The following is a 19860-nucleotide window of genomic DNA, read 5'->3' as shown; positions in this document are numbered from 1 at the left end:
GTCAGGACGGGGTGAGGGCAGGAGTGAACGGTCAGGAAGGAAAGAGTGAGAGAGAGAGAGGAAGAGTGAGAGACTCTAGCACAGCTGTGACCTGAATGAGTCCCTCCTCTCGTACCTCTGGGGTCCGGGAACAAGCGCGAGCCTGTCAGCGGCCTACTTTCCCAAAGTATGATTCTAGGCCATTATCTGTGTTACCACTGGTGGGGCTCCAGCGGGCTCAATGGATCCGCAGAACAATCCTCTTCATTGCCTGTGAGCGTGTGAGGGTGGCCCGGCGTTTGAAAGTGTTACTCTGAGAGAAGCGTATCTTACAGTAAGGCTGACTACTGGAAGCAGGAGGATTGAGAGAAAAAGGGAAAGATATTATCAACCAAACACCTGCATATTATTGTTCTACTCTGTTCATCACATTAATATTTCATTATTAGTCCCATAAGGTTCAGTGGCTCCGTGCATGGAGTCTTTCCATTCCACATTAGGTTTATAATGGAAAAAGGTTCTTTAGATTTGTTTAAATGCATTTCATACTAAGAAAAAAGGACTATTCACTGAAAGGGTCTCTGGGAAAACAAAAAAGTCCTCTTTTATGGCTTTGCTGTGAAAACCTCCTTTTGGAAATGTTATTTTTAAGAGTGTAAGAAAATTAGCGATTGGTGTTTTGAACAGAGGCCTAAGGCCCCGTCCACACTACTGCGTTTTCGTTTAAAAATAAAAACGGAGACCTTTTGCTACGTTTGCACCTCCCGTCCACACTAAAACGGGAAAAATGAAGACCTAAAATGGAGAAGTTTAAAAACGCTGCAGCTGCGTTTTGCGTTTTGAATCTCCGGAAGGCGTTTTAGTGTGGACGAGACAAAACCAGACAAAACGGAGGACTTCAGAAACGCTGACGCAGAGGCTGACGCTTGGCTCTATGATTGGGTGTTATCAGTCATGACGTTTCCTTCCCTGATTCGTCATTCACTGTTTACACCGGCACGCGCATGCCCAGTGTTGGTGAATGGTCACGTGATCCGCGTTTTCAGTCGTTTTAATGTGGACGGAGCTCATTTCTAATACGCAGATAAAACGCTGGTGTGGACGGAGATCGTATTCGTTTTAATTCTCCGTTTTTAAACGAAAACGTTGTATGGACGGGGCCTGAGGCGTGAAATCATTTTAAAGGAATATCCCGGTTCATCATATAGGAGAGGAGCTTGCACACATAATAGTAGAAAATTATTTTACAAAAAACTTTGTTTAGAGATTAAATAGAAAGTTTTCAATTTACACCATCACCAGATTTACATCGGTTCATCATTATTAATTTAGTAGTTCACTTTAAAAAAACTTTTGCTGATAATTTACTTCATCCAAGATATCCATGTCATTCTTTCTTCAGTCGAAAAGAAATTAAGGTTTTTGATGAAAACATTCCAGCATTTTTCTCCATATAATGAACTTTACTGGGAACCAAACGGTTCAAGTGCAAGTGCAAACTACAAACTGTTCAAAGGGCTTTAAACGATTCCAGACGATGAATAAGGGTCTTATCAAGCTAAACGATCGCTCATTTAAAAAAAACAAAAAAGTTTAAGTTTTATAAGCTCAAATGTTTGCCTTGCTGTTCTGTGACGCACGTTTGTGACTCTCCTGTTCGAACTCGTTTATCAAAATGAACAAATGGCTTTTGTCGTGTCATTTGGTTCATTCAACGAATGAAATGAACAAATTTACTCAGAAAAGATTCGCTCATTTTGATGAACGAGTTTGAACGAGAGTCAGAAACACAAAACTTTTTTTTTTAATGAGCGATCGTTTCGTTTCTCATCGTCTGGAATCGTTTAAAGCCCTTTGAACAGTTTGCAGTTTGTACTGAAACTGTCTTTTGGACCTTGAACCGTTTGGTTACCAGTAAAGTGCATTATATGGAGAAAAATCCTGGAATGTTTTCATCAAAAACTTTAATTACTTTTCAACTGAAGAAAGAATGACATGGATATATTGGATGACATGGGGGTGAGTAAATTATGAACTACTCCTTTAAGGCCTTTAACTATATTTGCGTCCACATCAACGGACAATAACATTTTTCTTATCATGAGCACGTGCTGCAGTTTTATCATCTATCACTTTAAATGATCAAGCTCTTTAACATTTTATATATATATTTTATAAAGCTCTTTCATATTTTTGAGTATGTACTGTGCTTTGAAGATTAGTTAGTTTTCAGACCATCCCTAAGCTCATTCCTTCATGAGAGCTACTCTCATCTCTGTTGATTCAATATACTGTCACATTCTTCAGAGTCAACCACTGACTTGTTCTTTCAGCACAATTTTAGCTGAAATAACAAGTTTAACTGCCATACAGTGGCCCCAAAACCTATTCAGACACTGAAGTCAACCGTAAAAAATGTATGATTTACATTGCATTATTTCATATGCATCATGGTTTGTTAAGATTATTAAAATGATTGATCATTTGTTTGATCACAGTAACAACAGTAATATTGTGAAATATTATAACAATTTAATCTATTTAAATATTTGTTACAATTTGTGATGCCAAATCAGTCACGTGATCCTGCAGAAATCATTCTAATATGATGATTTGCTGCTCAAGAAACATTTCTTATTATAATCAATGTTGAAAACAGTGTTGCTTAATATTTTTGCGGAAATCATGAAACATTTGTTTTCAGTATTATTTTGCAACATTATAAATGTAACTTTTTAACTAACTAACTAACTAACTAACCAACCTCTGTAACATAATTTTCTTTAAAAAAAATCTTACTGAACTAAACTTTTGAATGATAGTGTATTACAAAATATCAAACCATAGGGGAACCATTAACCATTCCACTAATGTTTGACAACCACAATACTAATGCAAATACTTTTGTATCTTAATTTAGAACAGTATATGTGCCGTTATAGGCAGCGGCTAAAGGCTGCAAAGAATCACAAATACCCTTTTTGGTGACAAATAAACGTAAATATCTCGGTCCAGGTAACACGAAAACGAGTAAACAGGTAGAAAATCGGTGAAGTTGCACGTTAAACTTTAGACAGTAATATGATGAACCACATGTTTCTTCCTCCTTTTTATATCATTTTAGATTAAATGGGTTCTGTATGCTTTCATTATATGGAAAACAGCAGTGTAAACACTGTCTCCTTTTCTGTTTAGTGTAAGAAAGTAAGACATACAGGTTTGACGACATGAGAGTGAGCCATGATATCCAAACTCAGCAGAAGTCTGAGAAATATCTGCCTGAAATGAGATGTGAGCAGTCAGAAACGTTTTTTGTTTGTTTGCAAATGCTTTTGCGAGTGCATTTGTGTGTGTGCATTTGAGTGAGAGCCAGAGATCAGTGCGCGTGTGTGTGTGTGTGTTTGGTCTGGCGTTTTTTTTTTGAGTCTCAAGTAGATTCAAAAGGAGTCTCAGCATCTGTCTCAGCAGCTGGAGGGTGTCACACACACACACACACACACGGGTCAGTTATCCTGACCTCACACTGCCATTGCATGTCCTGCCCTGACCTGCTCCATCACTCAGACACACACGCACACACACAAAAAGCTTACAGGCTGTGAAAGGGCAAGAAGTATATTTGACAGAGAAAATAAAATAAAGGCGCAGTATTCATGAAATGCTGATATTAACTTTCCATACCAGAGGTCAAAGGTCAACACCACTGTTGACACAGAGCAGATGGTGACTCCGTATTGACATTGCTGATCACAATATGTGAAAATATGTTTGTTGGTACTGGGTTGAAAAACCATGTCTTGTGTATCCTATTTTAAGCTGGATATTTTTATAGATTTTTTTATAGATTAATTGTCTACATGGAATATTTGTATTTTAAAAAAATATATTGCCTCAATTCAGGACCATTTAAAATGAATTACTGAAGAAAAGTGATAAAAATAAATATCTAAAGTTATTTCAAAATATGCATTTTTCGGTTTGTACTTTGTACACAATAATGCTGTGATGCCTAAATTCAGCATTTAAAATGGTTGTTTTTGAATTGTCTTTTAAGTTTAGACATTGATCATTTATTGACCATAATGAAAATAATGATCTGCTTTTAAAAAAATAATGTATGGTCTACATGTAATATTTGTACTTAAATTTAATTAAAATTTACTACAGAAGTCAAAAAAGTGATTAAAAATATTATAATTTTTTTTTTTTATCAAAATGAATATGAATTTTTCATTCTGAAATAATAATGTGATGCCGAAATTCACAAAATTCAGTATGTTTACATTTTTATATATATATATATATAGTCTAAAATACGATGGGTTCATATTTTTTTTTAGACAAAATTATTTAAATTCTAGCCATTTATCAGCTTATTGTATCAGTTGGGTGTTATAAACACACACACACTATATATATATATATATTTACACACACACACACACACGAGTGAGAGAGAGATAAAGCCCCACGACACATTATACGTCAACTATACTTGTGTTTATTGTTTAGGCCTGAGCTGGGTCTCTGCAACAGTCGTGTTTATATTTAGCTCACATTGTTTCAAGCAGGTTCGTCCCGTTCTCTGATCAATGATTCATGGAGTTTCATTTCAATCTTGTGGTTCATAATCCAACATGTTTATTTACATTAAAATGCTTGTGAAAAGATGCACCTCATGTGTGTTTGTTGACATGGGAGGGCGTGTAAAGCCTGTCACTGTATGACTGTGACCATGACAACAGTAATTACTCTCATGTTCAGAAAGAGGACAGTGTACAGTGTGTGCTTATTCAGAAGGAATGTATGCAAATATCTGGACTGTGTGTTGCTGTAAGTGTTTTAGATACCCAGAGGAAAATGTTATTGCTCAGAGTTTGCAATTTCTCAGTTATGACCGTTTTAAGTATCAGCTTTACCTCAGATGGTTCTCCCATAATTCCTTAGGAGCCATCAAAATAGACACAAATGAGACGGTTGTTGACATAGAGTAAGATTACAGAGCTAAAATGAATGTGGGTAGATCATTTGATCCTGGAAGAATTTGATGAGAAATATATGAGAGTTGATATTGAATCTCATTGTATTGCTGACTTTGGTATCTTGGCATATCTGAGCAGAGTTTGAGACGTTGTTAAGATCTCTAGAGGAGACACGTGTGAGAAAGCTGGGGTCTCTGGCTCTGTTTACACCTGCGTTTTGGTTAATCGGATCACAAGTGGACGAGGGAGACAGGTGTTAAATCTCTCTTTTGTCCACTTTCAACCTCTTCTGTCCTAATTTCTTCGAGAAGAATGGGTGAGGAAATGCATGGGCTTTTTCAGATCTTTCCATGTAATGGAAAAAATATGTAATTTACATACAAAATGCACCCGGAGACAGCCGCAAGTCCGTGCCGAACACGGTGAGTGTGGTGCGAGAACATTGTGCTTGGTACGTTTTTCATCTTCAAACCAAACTGGGTCTTTAGTCGACAAAGTTTAAATGCTGTCTAGCTAGAGCGCTTCCTATAATGTTCACGCATTAGGCCAGTAGGCGGCGGAGAGTAGGCGTCTTTTGTGGCTGTTTGAACGACTACCTCTGGAAGCAAATGAAAAATGGACAAGCTCAAAACGCTTTAGAGCCCGTTTACACTTGTATTTGGAGTCGTAACTTGTGATCTGATCAACCAAAACGCATCCTAGGTGTATATACAGGGCCTTTATTTGCTCCGCAGTTTATCTGATTCCCTCTTGGTGAAGTAGTTGAGAGGTTAAAGGAGTAGTTCACTTTTAAAAAAAACTTTTGCTGATAATTTACTCACCCACATGTCATCCAAGATATCCATGTCATTCTTTCTTCAGTCGAAAAGAAATTAAGGTTTTTGATGAAAACATTCCAGGATTTTCTCCATATAATGGACTTCAATGGGAACCAAACGGTTCAAGGTCCAAATGACAGTTTCAGTGCAAACTGCAAACTGTTCAAAGGGCTTTAAACGATATAAATATAACAAAGTTTAAGTTTTTAAGCTCAAATGGTCGCCTTGCTCTGTTCTGTGACACACGTTTGTGACTCTCCTGTTCGAACTCTTTCATCAAAATGAACAAATCTTTTTCCGAATCGTTTTGTTCATTCAACGAACGAAACGAATTAATTGACTCAAAAAAAGATTCGTTCATTTTGATGAACGAGTTCGAACAGGAGAGTCACACAGTACAGAACAAGGCGAGCATTTGAGCTTATAAAACTTAAACTTTGTTATTTATTTATTTAACGAGCGATCGTTTCGCTTGATAAGACCCTTATTCATCGTCTGGAATTGTTTAAAGCCCTTTGAACAGTTTGCAGTTTGTCCTGAAAGTGTCTTTTGGACCTTGAACCGTTTGGTTACCAGTACAGGGCATTATATGGAGAAAAATCCTGGAATGTTTTCATCAAAAACCTTCATTTCTGTTCGACTGAAGAAAGAATGACATGGATATCTTGGATGACATGGGGGCAAAAGTTTTTTTAAAAGTGAACTACTCCTTTACAGAGTTTATTATTTTCGAGTCTTTTTGAAAAATATTTGGAAAATGCATGCACTAAATAATTGCATTCACATGTCTGGTTTATTTATGAACATTTTGTACGAGTCGTGCATATACAGTATTTAATTTCTCTTCTCATGAGCGCGTGTGTGCATTTATCACGTGCATGTGAATGCTTGTGGAGTCGGCAGTGTGAGTGTGTGTGAGAGAGCAGTGCACTTGCCTGAGGAGACAGTGTTATGTAAGATATCTCTGCTGCATACTGCACTTCAATAATACACCCATACTGCTAAATAAAGACACACACACACACACTCATACTGTACACATACAATAACAATATACAGAGGAGATCAGATTCTCAGGACGCTCATTCTGAAGCTCGTCCAAACACACATCGTGTTCTGATCAGCAGGAAAGGAAAATCACAGATGACATCTCTTTGATAGATCAAATGTTTTTCCTAGACTGGATTGGGATTAAATGAAGAATAAATGGAGAATTTCCTACTTCTCAGATGTTTCTCTCTTTAGACCCTAGTAATCTCACATGTTTCACTTCAGACTGTGATTTAGAAGAGATCTCAACAGCATCTCAAACTATGTTCTATGTATTTGACCAGAATCAACTCAGAAAAGATTTTATTGCTCATATGCTCATAAATTAAATACATTTTAAAGAACATTTTCTGTTTAAACGTTCTAAGGAGCAAATCCAAAAAAAAAAAAGAAAAAGAAAATTATCCCATAATTTATTCATCCTCAAGCCATTGGTGTAAATTACTTTCTTCTTTCAGCAGAACACAATCAGAGTTATATTAAAAAATATCTTGGCTCTTAATAGTGTTTGAAGCTCCAAAAAGTGCATCCATCCATCATAAAAGTAATCCATACGAATCCAGCGGCTTTGTAAACTATAATAACTGGCTTCCGTACGCACATTCACAAGAGAGTTATTTGGTTTTCGTGAGAGGCGTCAATTCCCACCTAAGCTTCCGCTATGCCTACGCCAGTCATACGTCGGGTCAGAGGTCACCCGACTGCCAGAACACAACTCTCTCGTACAAACATAAGCCAGGGATTCTATAAAGTTGTATATATGAATATTTTTCTTTCAGAAACCCTTTGCTTCGCTTCAGAAGGCATTTATTTACACCCTGGAGCCGAATGGATTTTATGATGGATGGGATGCGGTTTTTGGAGCTTCAAAAACTCAGGCACTATTCACTATTCTTCATCCCAGATTCAGTTAGACATTGTTGATGTCTCTTCTGAAACAGAGACGCATGTGGGAAAAACAACTGAGAGGAAGAATGCATAAGAAAATACTTTTGCTCTCGATTTATCTCATCCAGAAACAACTAACTTATTAAAGAGCTCTCATTTGTGATGTTCTCCAATCAAAAGCCAGACATTTTATTATGAACTTAAATATCCCTCATTCAAATCCATGTTGCGTTCATATTTCAGTCAAACCATGGCAGAGTTTGAAAACGTGGGTCTCGGTTCGCTTGTTTGGTGCACACCAGGGTTCGATGACAGCGTTCACACTTAATCAAATGAACTGCACTAACAGAGCAATCGCACTATAATGTTCATTTTAATTGAACCAAACCTGCTAAACGTGAACAATCCACATTCATCATAAAGCTCGATACTTTCTCTGCCGATCTTTGTCTCATTTGTGTCCATTTGTATTTTTCCCAAGAAATATTAGAAAAAACTTCTGAGACAAAGTTAATACTAGAGCCAGACCGATATTTTCGGCCGATATTAGGCATTTTCCAAAATATCGGTATCGGCAGTTATAATGGCGATAAATGAATATTTATAAAATAAAAATGGACAAAACACGCTTCAATCATCTCTCCTTGGCCTGTTATATTGAAAATGTATGTTTTACAATTTGCAGTATGATGTTATCTATTGCTAAATTATGGCTCATCATAGACTAGCTCAACACAAAGCTAGCTAATGCTACTATCATCAGTGTAAGACTGCTAACGTTAACATTAATGAGCTTGGAAACAACAATTAACTTTTTCTGCCTAAGTAAAGTAATGATTACTGTATTTATATCTAGCATATCTCTAGTCACAGTCAAGTTATACTTGCGAGGAGTGAACATTTAGACAGAGAAAAAGTATCAAACGTATCTTGTGCAGAAAAGTTAGCTTTTCTTTTACACGTGTGTGAAATCCAACAATGTTTAATAAAAAAAAAATATCGGCCGATATATCGGAATATCGGATTTTAAAACCCAAAAATATTTGTATCGGCCTTCAAAATCCTTTATCGGTCGGGCTCTAGTTAATACTAACAAAAGCAACCTCTGAGCAATGAAACTTTGCTCTTTATACTTCATTCCTCTGTTTCTGAAATATGTAAATGTTTCCTGATTGAATTCATCTTCTTCACAGTTATTGTTTTGGATGATGAAGCACGTCTGCACGGCTCAAACTCTTAAACACAGGCTGAAAAATAAGTTTTTGAAAACACATTTTTTGGATGTAGAAATGGGTTAGCATGTGGGCTGCTATGACTCAGTGTGTGTGTGTGTGTGTGTGTGTGTGATGCGCTTCACTGGTGGCATGCCAACCTCTGGCTGCTGTTGCCCGGTAACACTTAGCCACAGTTTTGCTCTCTTTTCACCTTTCTACAGACTTTTTGTCTTTTTTGTCAGCCTTAGATAGTTCACCCAAAAAGGGTGATTCTGCCATTTATTTCTCGCCCTCATGTCGTTCAAAACCCGGAAGACTTTCGTTCGTCTTCGGAACACGAATGAAGAATGAGAATGAGCCTCATTGGTTCATGCAGTATCTCAAAAGTGCTGCGTTACACGAGAATGAACCTCATTGGTTCTTGCTGAAGCTCAAACGTGCTGCGTAACACAAGAATGAACCACACTGAGTGAATCGGCTTCTCAAACAAGAGAAGAAATGTAGTGTGGGACTCAATTTCCACAAGGCATTGATTGGATGGTTGTGGTTTGCTATTGGCGGATCTCATGTGAGTGACAGGTTGCCCCGCCCTCACGGCTGTAAACACATCATCAGAGAAGAGAAGAGATGTCCCTGCAAGACGGAGGGGAAGTTATTTAAGTTATAAATACTACAATATTCCATAAAAATGGCCCATTTTTGACTGATCATGGCGAATGTAAAATCCTAATAAAATAGGTTGAAACAACTGTAAGTAAGCTGTTTAGAAATGCGATGTGTTGGTGTGTAATTTAATGTGTAATTGGTATATTAACATTTACTGGTATGCGTGTCTAGGTATGTTGGCCCACCCTCAAGTTGATCTATGGGATTTTTCACTTGTTTTGTCGTCTACAATTTGAAAATTGCAAGCCTGTTCACTTAGAATCAACATTATAGTATTATTTAGGGGTGTAAAGGCCCGTACACACCGGGACGAATATCAGCGCGCGTTATTCGTCAGCGTTTTTCAATGTGTTTTTTGTGTTCACACCCAAACAATTTTCGCTGACGATGAGCCGAGTGAACATGCAAATTCATTCCTTGACATTAGATGGCGCCAATTTGCTCTGCAATACGACTCCATAACAGTTCTCTATCAAGATGTTTGTAGTCGCAGGCACGTTTGTCATATAGTTCTTTATGTTCTAGCACCAATTTGAACAGCAGCTCTACATTCATCCCGCCTCGCATCTTCCTCGTCTTATTTCTGCCTGGCAGTGTAGACTGCGACGCTACTTGGCATATATCTTCTTCGCCATTGCATATGTGTGCTCGGCAAGACCGTTTTGTGTTTGAGCGCCCCCAAGTTGTGTTTTACTGTAACTTCAGAAGCTCCAAACAGGTGAGGAAAAGTGCCAATCTCATTGGTCTGAGAGTTTTTGACGCACCGCGTCAAACTAAAAAAACGAGCCCGAGGCGTTTTTTTGAAAATGATGCTTTTACGCACATTGGTGCACACTCACATTGGCGTCCATTGTTTAGTCACGAGGCATTAAACGACGGCGAATAATGGGCGCGAAATTCGTCCCGGTGTGAACAGACCTTAACGATACACAAAACTGACGGTTCGGTTTTCCCACGGTTTTGACGTCTCGGTTTTGACGTCTCGGTTCGGTTCAGAAAAATGGCTAAAATGGCTTTTTTTTTTTAAACAGGGGTTTAATGAAAAAAAATGGTCTTTGTCTTTAAATTACAATTAATCATTTCACAAAGATTAAAAAAAAATCTGCTTATGCTGTAAACTATATAGGGAGCCACACATTACTATAACATAAAAGGTTGTAGCCTAGACTTTTAACCTAAATTCAAGGACAGTATCACGATTCGAATCGTGAGTTCAGTATCGCGGTTTTTCGGTTCGGTTCGAAAATCGTTACACCCCTAGTATTATTTAGCATTATATTTCAGTAGATTATGTAGGATATTCCAGAGTTTCCGTCCTCTAAATTGTGTAGTCAGTCCAGCTCCTCACAAAGTCATCTGGAAGCCCTCTGAAAGTGTGTTATTGAGTTTGCCCTGTGCGCCCTGGCCTGAATGCGAGCTGAATTCAGGAATAAAGTTTGTTCAGCATTATGGATGTGTCTGTTTTTTGTAATCTTGTTCCCTCTTGGTTTTCTACACCATTTACTAGGTTCTTCTCTTTCTCTCTCGGCAGCGGTGCCGTTCCCGCTGAGCCACAGGTTGAACATGCGAGAGGTGTTCGACAGCGAGGGGAAACCGCGTGTGGACCTGCTGAAGGCTCACCTCACTAAAGAGGGTCGCGTGGAGGAGCCCGTCGCCCTGCGCATCATCAACGAGGGGGGAGCCATCTTGCGCCAGGAGAAGACCATGCTGGACATTGAGGCCCCCGTCACAGGTTACTCATCTCCAACTAAAAAAGAAACAGATATTGTTGTTCTATTATCAACATATATAATCACTAAAGGTTATTTTCAACTATAAATAAACTAATATCAAATACCTAAAATACCTTTGAAATAATTCAGATTTTGTCTTTAATGCTTACCACGGCTCTATAGAGTGCCGAAGTTACGACATCACTCTGTAGGCCAAAATGCGGAAGTGAGTTAGCATTTTAGCACTATGTTTCCCTCGCTCTAAAGTCTATGGGATTTTTGAATGGGTTTTTGCTAAATCGCTTGAAATAAGGTCTGTGGTGAACAAAACCTCTAGATATTTTCACATTTTGATCTATGATATGAACACAGTTATAACCTGCTTGTGGTTTTTAAACTTTATTGTGTCTGATTGTGTTTTTTAAAATCTTTATATAGGTTTCAAAATGTATACATTTTGGATTAATTTGTAAAGATTATCTTGCTAGACAAAACTTGAAAGGGTCACAACTCTTTGTTAAACACAGATCTTATTTTTTGTGATTTTCCAAAAGTCTATGGGGAAAATGCATTGCTTTTCGACCGAGGGAACCCATGCGCCGCTAGCTTCCGAGTTGTCCTACAAAGTGACGTCATCACTTCGGCACTCTATTTATTTGATCAAAAATACAGTTTTGTTTTCTATTTTAATGTGTTTTGAAATGTAAATTATTCCTAGCCACTTTTGATCAGTTTAATGCATCTTTGGTCAATAAAAATGACTAATTTCTATCTTGCTTTTTAGTCTCTTACTCGTCCCAAACTTTTTAATGTTAGTGGATCACGGTTTCCACAAAATGATTAAGCAGCACAATTGTTTTAAACACTGATAATACATGTTTCTTAAGGAGCAAAACTGCTAATTAGATTGATATCTGAAGGATCATGTAATGAGTTATAATGCTGAAAATTCAGCTTTGCATCGCAGGAATAAATTACATATTACACTAGAATTTTTATATATATATATATATATATATTTATTTTTACTGTATTTTTGATCAAATAAATACAGCGTTGGAGAGCACAAAGAGACTTCATAAGAGACCCCAAACCTTTGAATGGTAGTGCATGTCATTTTATGTATATATTTATTTAGGAATGACAACATTACTGTATATTACCTTCATGTTCTTATGAAAAAAAATGATTATATTCATGTTTTAGAGTAAAAATAGAAGATTTTGTCCTTTGAGGATTAAAAGATACATCCACAAGTGTAAGCATTCAGTACAAAAATACATCTCTAGAGACTAACAACAGTGAGTATGATATGCACTTGCACATGTTTATGTAACTCTCTGTGGTGAGACAGAATTGAATTTCATAACAGAAAAAAAAAGATACATCTCTCTCCTTAGCAGAAAAAAGGTGAAAATACAGGCTGAGATGACTTTAGAGAATAGATGATATTGTTAGGAGAGGTGAGATAATGAACCGCACCTATAGTGACTTTAATTTCCCATGAGTCAAAGCGAGGTTCAGCAGGTCTGACACAGGACAAAGACTTTGCTCCTCAGCTATGAAGAAGCCATCATTTAGCAGGCAGAGAGGCTAAACCCGGGACCTTTCCCCGCTCGCGTCGACCTCACACCTGAGACCGAACCTCTTCCTCTCCCCCAGCATGCATTTCTGAACCCTCATCAGCTGGTGGCCTAGTGAATTTCACACACAGGAGTCGTTAAAAATTAATGGCTCGCTGGATAACTGATTTAATTCCCTGGAACCCATTACAGGGAGAAGGAGATGGTTAGCTTTGTGTGCTGTCAGGCATTCCTGGCCTCGTGGCCCTTAACCCTTTGACCTCCCATTGGGAGCACACACTCACATGAGAATAGCTCCAATTAGACGTTTCTTCATTAGATGTAAAACAACACTCCTCATATCTTCTGCTATCTTTCTCTTTCTTTGTCTTTTTCTCAGACACACACACACACACACACACGTACACAGCTTTTTCCTTCCCGTCTTTATATATGAGATGTTTGTTGGATGGTTTCAAACTGATTGTCAGCTGCAACTATTGAATTGTGTTACCATAGTCAGACACAAAACAACCATATTTTGCACACCACACATGTATTAAATGCAGGAACACTTTAGACTGGCTAATGTTGCTAATAGGATTGATATTATTTCAGCAGTGGCGTAACCCATTCAAACCAGATCACACATCTGTGTGTGTTTACCTTTTAAGACCGGATCGCCCAGCAAACACGTGTGCATCGTTTTGAGCGGTGTCAGCTTTTATTCCATGTTTTTATCGGCTATAGAGCCTGAGAAATTAAGATTTTAGTAGGCTTTGACAAATTTTGACAAACTTTTCTGGAAACCCCACTCTAAAACATGCTGGGTTGTTTTTTTTTTGTTTTGTTTTTTAATTGTCTTTTTATTGCTTTTAACATTTTATTAACTTAAAAAAGAAAAATAATAACAATAATGCTGGGTTGTTTTAACCCAATTTGGGGTAAAATATGGACAAACTCAAACATTGGGTTAAAAATGTAATTTAAAAATGTAACACAATGGCTGGGTTTGTCCATATTTGACCCAAAATTGGGTTAAAACAACCCAGCATTTTTTCAGAAAAGGGGTTTTCAGAAAAGTACTTAGGCATAGGCATCTTTTAGCAGGCGTTTTAGGCCTAAATTGGATAACGCAGTCACTTCTACTAGACAGGGGTGCGTTTCCCGAAAGCATCGTTAGCCAACTATGGTCGCAATTTCCGTCGTTATCTGCATAGTTTAACGAGTCGGTGTTTCCCGAAACCATCGTTCCAACGGACATTCGCAAACAGCATCGCAAAGTTGTGTGGTTTGAACGACAGCTCTCGACCTGTGGTTAAAGGCATCGTTTCTATATTGCATCACATTTGGAGGTAATAAAAACTTATCTTGAGCAAAAAAAGCTGACATTCAGTACAACCGGTGCCTTTTATTTAGAATATATACAAATGTAATTTACGTCTTTTAGTTTTTCAAAAGATTTGAAGTAACGTGTTTTGAAGAGTGCGCATATGCGAACGTGCTCTACTATGTAAGAACGAGCCAAATATTGAGTCTGGTAATAAAGCAAAATAACTGAGAACAGTAATTTATATAAAAAATCTAGCGTTAATTGGATCTCAAACAGTTTCATTAAGAGTAGTTATTACTCCACCACGTGCGAAACCAACGCACGATACAGTGGGTTTCGGGAAACAGTTGTGACTAGCTAGATATTATTCATAGATATCTATATAAAGGCTAGATATCTCGTCCGCGCTGCTGGCCAATGGACGTCGACGTCAGCACCTGGCGGCCATCTTGTCACAGGCAGCTCGCTCACTCGTAACATTGTTTTAATGGTGCATGTACTTTTTAAATCACCATAACTTGCTCAATTTTCTACCGATTTTCAAACGGTCTGGTTTGTTATAAACGGCAGAGATGTAGTTATGATACTGCATACTTATGAATAATAAGTGTATAAATAAATAATCATCCAGAATTATAGCCACGTTAATAACGTTTGTAAGAAACCAAACCGTTTGTAAATCCGTCAAGATTTCAACGAGATAAGAGTATTTCTTACATCAGATACCAGAGCCCGCCAGAAAGCCTGTCTGTGACAAGATGGCCGCCGGTGATGACGATAAATACTCCGCCGTGAGTCATCTAGCCTTTATATAGATATCTATGGTTGATTTTTCCAACGATGCATCGAACTATGGTAGTGAAGCAGCGAACTACGTCGTTGTACGGGAAACGCACCCCAGTTTGGTGGTTTGAAATTTATATTCAGTATAATATATACATTTTTCAGTTGTAGTCTTTTAAAAAGGCATCTAAAATAATAAACTAACTGTAATGTAGTATTGTCAAAATATACATTTTTTAATATCGATACTGAAATATCTGAACGCTTCAAATACACATTCTCCACAGAATAGCTGCGCTTTCATCAATTTAGTATTGTTTAGAATTGTATGTTTTTCAGTAGATAGTTTTAATACCTGCCTTTGATTCACACTATCTGGATACCAATGATATTATTATTGTTTTAAGTAAGACATTTTAAGAAATTGTAACTAATCCTAAAATCCTTTTTTGCATTATTATTTTTTTGAGTACTTTGTTCAGTAGATTCTTAAGGTTAATGGTTTTATATCTGGTGGTACACTGATAACTACAAATTAAATTATTATTATTATTTATTTTGAATATGTTTAAAATTATTAAACATTTTAATAAAATATAATTTTTCTATACCTCTCCTTCTATATTTACAACTTTTCGAATGATCATTATGCTAAAAGCTTTTGACTATTATAATTCTTTTATTGTTTTGAAAGCGCTAGTGTTTCCTTCAGCTAATGCCGATCTTTTATGTGTGGTTGCAGTGTGTGGTGATATCCACGGACAGTTCTTCGACCTGATGAAGTTATTTGAGGTTGGCGGGTCTCCTGCAACAACGAGGTACCTGTTTCTAGGGGACTATGTGGACCGAGGGTACTTCAGTATTGAGGTGAGTCACCCTTCACACTGCTTAGGGACCCTAGTTTGTAGTACACACCATCTTTGTCCAGATATCTTGATGTGGTCTGTGAAAGCATCTTTATTTCTAACTGTATTCTCTCCCTCAGTGTGTCCTTTACCTCTGGTCGCTGAAAATCCTCTACCCAAAGACGCTGTTTCTTCTGCGGGGAAACCATGAATGTAGACATTTGACTGAATATTTCACTTTCAAACAAGAATGTGAGTACTAACATGAGGAAAGCTCTCCGTAGGTGTCTCGACACTTACATTTAAAGTTTAAAACTAGCGTATACATTTCCTAGAAAAACACCGGTTCACCTCTCATCTCCTCTGAAGGAGATCTTTTTCTGGAGCAGTCTTTTGTCCGACAGAAAGAGAGATGCAGAGAGAAAAAGAGGGAGTATGATTAGCAGAAAATTAATTTGCCTGTTAATGTTGGGCCCAGGGAGCCTGTGAGTGTGATTTCCCTGATGAGAGGAGTGAGGAGTGAGTGCCCTCCTTTACCATCTGCTGACTGACAGAACACACACACACACACACTCACACGTTGGGTTTCCATATTTTATGGGGACTTTCCATAATGATTTTTATTTTTGCACATTTTCTGTCCCCTTACACTAAATGTACCCATCACAGAAAACTGTATTCATTTTTACATTAAAAAAACATCATTTTAAAAATCAAGATGGTGGCAGGAGCATTAGGGTGACTTTTTACTATTCTGACAAGGGTCTACAGATGTAAAATAGCCTAAATAAAATGTAAAATATGTTTTTTAATTTTGCACCCTGTAAAAATAATAATAATATCACTCTAAAAATGCTGGGTTATTTTTAATCCAATTTTGGGTCAAATATGGACAAACCCAATTGTTGGATTAAAAAAATGCAATTTATAAATTTAACACAAAGCCGGGTTTGTCAATATTTGCATTTTTCATAACCCAGCATTTTTTAGAGTGTAATCTGTATATTACTCTATAATTTATAAGCTTTTTCCTCATAGGGACCAAAAGATCCCCAAAAGGACAAGGATTTCTGATATTGCCATCTTTGTGGGGACATATTGCACACACACACACACACACACAAACTTATACACAAATGTTTATTGTGCTATCTAAATGGAGACACACCATACACCTAAAATTGGTTTTCAGTTTATTATTATATGAATAAATGATTTCAAATAAATATCTAATTTAAAAATAAAAATTGTGTGATTATTATGTCTGTGACTGAAAGTCATTCAGTCAATAATAGGTCGTTATTCAATAATTGTGTTCCTCTCTACAGCAAGTCTGAAATCTGATATATTAAAAAGAAAGTATATGTGTTATTAATTATTTTAATTATAATTATAGAAATGATATAATAAAAGAAATGATATATGTGAATATTTTTTATATAAATATTTTCTTATTATTATTTAATTATTTTAATATATATATATATATATATATAATTTTATGAGAATACATATAATACATGTATAATATAAAAATGAATATAACACATTACAATAATTTTAATTATTAATTAATTATTAATTAATTTATATTTATAATATGCATTATTATAATATATTACATGTATTACTATTAATATGAAATATTCATATACATTAAATAATTAAACATTTTAATACAGAGCATTAATAACTCTGTTAATGATTAAATATATTATAAAAATGTAAACATAACATTGTTTACATTTATTTTTCTTGTAAGAGATTTAAAAAAAGCTTTTGTGGGGTCATTTGTTAGTATAACTAAATTAAACATACACTAATTGTGACGCACATTTCAAAAGCTAATAATCACATTCAGTATTGATTCTCGACACAGAGCAGATTTGTATTCTTATACTTCTACACTACAGCATAGCTTTACATATTGATTGATCCCATGTCATTAGTGAGAGTATTTGTGAAGAAAGATGGAGGGAGAGATGGAGAGAGAGAGAGTGATGCAGTGATGTGGCTGAACAGATTGGTAGATTTGGAGCAGTGAGATTGACACAGCACAGACTGTCTCTCTCTCTCTCTCACACACACACACACTCTCTCTCTCTCCTTTAGTGTCCTCTGAAAGTGTAAATTAATGCAGGAGCTTAATGTACAAATTTGATTCATACAGAGAAAATAAAACCTCACTTCATTTCTGAGCTCTGAAACGACATTACTTCATACTCTTCCATCTGTATCTGTATCTCTCTCTCTGTCGGTCTCTAGGGTGAAATCAGACGCTCTGCAGGTGTGTGATCTCTGTCTCTCTTTCTTTCAGGTAAAATCAAATACTCAGAGCAGGTGTACGATGCGTGCATGGATGCGTTCGACTGTCTGCCTCTGGCTGCACTGATGAATCAGCAGTTTTTGTGTGTTCATGGCGGCCTGTCTCCAGAAATCCACACGTTAGACGACATCAAGAGGGTGAGGAGGACTAATATTAATCCAGCATTAAATCGATAAAACGTAACTTTTACATTGATGCAATGTGATGCAAGATTGATGAGATTTCTATTCCAATAAACATCGTTCTTTTGAACATTTATCAAAGAAAAAAATATATATTAGGGTTTCCACAAAATTATTAAGCAGCACAACAGTTTTAAAGGGATGGTTCAATTTGAAATGAATTTTTTAAATGTTTTATCTTACCTCAAGGGCATCCAAGATGTAGGTGTCTTTGTTTCCGCAGTAGTTTCAATTTTTATATTTTTAGGTCAAACCGTTCTTGTTTGTCAGTCATATAATGGAGGTCTATGGTCACCACCTCAAAGAGCATGCACAGAGAAGTCCAGATTAAACATGATTTAATGACTTGTAAATGTAAGTACACATTGATGGCCTAAGACACGAAACGAGCGGTTTGTGTGAGAAAACGAACAGTATTTATATCGTTTTTACCTCTTGTAACCAAGTGATCTTCCAACCTCTTTTACCTCTTGTCATGTCCAAGTGATCTAAGGGCACGGGAGCTTCAGTCTGCGCAAGCGCCGGACGTGATATCTCGCGCGTCTATGTCACTGATTGTTTACACAATGATTTTCGGAAGCATTACCTTTCACTGTGAAGATCTAAACAGGTGGTGACCATAGACCTGCATTATATGACTGACAGACAAGGACGATTTGACCTAAAAATATCAAAATTAAAACTACTAAGGAAACAAAGACACCTACATCTTGGATGCCCTTGAGGTAAGCTAAAACATACCAAAAATGTATTTCAAAGTGAACTATCCCTTTAAACACTGATAATAGTGATAAATGTTTCTTGAGCAACAAAACAGCAAATTAGATTGATTCCTGAAGGATCATGTGAACACTGGAGTAATGATGCTGAAAATTCAGCAATCCTGTTTTTTTTGTTTTTTAGTATGAATATGTTAGCCTTAAGGTTATCTATAAGCTAGTGTGCTGCAAAAAAAAAAAAAAAAAAATTCACATCTAGAAGATATAAACATTCAAACCGTATAGTCTCTCACTTCCGCCAATATGAATTAATTATTTTGATGACATCACTCTGCACTTCAGCTTCTCATCAGATTTTCTGTCCAGTCAAGTGATCTCTAGAACTGAAGCTCCGCCCCCTACATTATAAATAGACGCTAAAGCTGCCGCTGAAATCGGTCATTTCTGAAATGACGTCACCACATTGAATAATGCTGTGCGTTTCAAGGCACTTCAGTGGGCCTTTAAGACTGAGCTCTAACAACAGATGTTTGACGGGTCTTCTTTAAATCACCCCTTATGCTTCTGGTGTATTTTCTTTAGCGATGCACAGGGTGTGCACAATTCAGAGCATGGTTTTTAAAACTATCCCTGTCTTTTTCAATTCAGTGTGCTTTATTTGTATGACAAAGAATGGTGTATTTTTATCACCACCATAGAACAAAAAATAAAAGCAAAATAACTTTGCAATAAAAAGTAGGATTAAAGGTGCATTGCGCAAGTCTCTGAGTTTGCAGAACTACGCCCCCTCTGGCGACAAGC

The 19860-nt window shown here is 36.8% G+C and overlaps 1 protein-coding gene and 1 long non-coding RNA gene across 6 annotated transcripts in view; one reads left to right on the top strand and one right to left on the bottom strand.

Moving 5' to 3' along the window:
* The window catches only part of ppp3cb (protein phosphatase 3, catalytic subunit, beta isozyme), a 47121-nt gene that overhangs the window by 12210 nt on the left and 15051 nt on the right, over positions 1-19860 (top strand). For 3 of the 5 annotated variants that reach the window (XM_039648984.2, XM_039648980.2, XM_039648983.2), the window contains exons 2-5: positions 11105-11329; positions 15730-15854; positions 15973-16084; positions 18150-18295. In XM_039648984.2, coding sequence (XP_039504918.1) covers positions 11105-11329; positions 15730-15854; positions 15973-16084; positions 18150-18295 — 608 coding nt within the window. The remainder of the gene's footprint in view (positions 1-11104; positions 11330-15729; positions 15855-15972; positions 16085-18149; positions 18296-19860) is intronic. The other 2 variants (XM_039648981.2, XM_039648985.2) reach the window with 1 other exon arrangement.
* Positions 11206-19860, bottom strand: part of LOC148977588 (uncharacterized) — a 31251-nt gene continuing 22596 nt past the window's right edge. The window contains exon 3 of the long non-coding RNA XR_016169738.1: positions 11206-11344. This is a non-coding gene — a long non-coding RNA (uncharacterized LOC148977588). The remainder of the gene's footprint in view (positions 11345-19860) is intronic.

This window comes from Pimephales promelas, chromosome 9 (genome assembly GCF_988280905.1).
Source record: "Pimephales promelas chromosome 9, fPimPro1.hap1.1, whole genome shotgun sequence".
Lineage (NCBI taxonomy): Eukaryota > Metazoa > Chordata > Actinopteri > Cypriniformes > Leuciscidae > Pimephales > Pimephales promelas.
The sequence above is the reverse complement of the archived record's forward strand: the minus strand, read 5'-3'. Positions and strand labels throughout refer to the sequence as shown.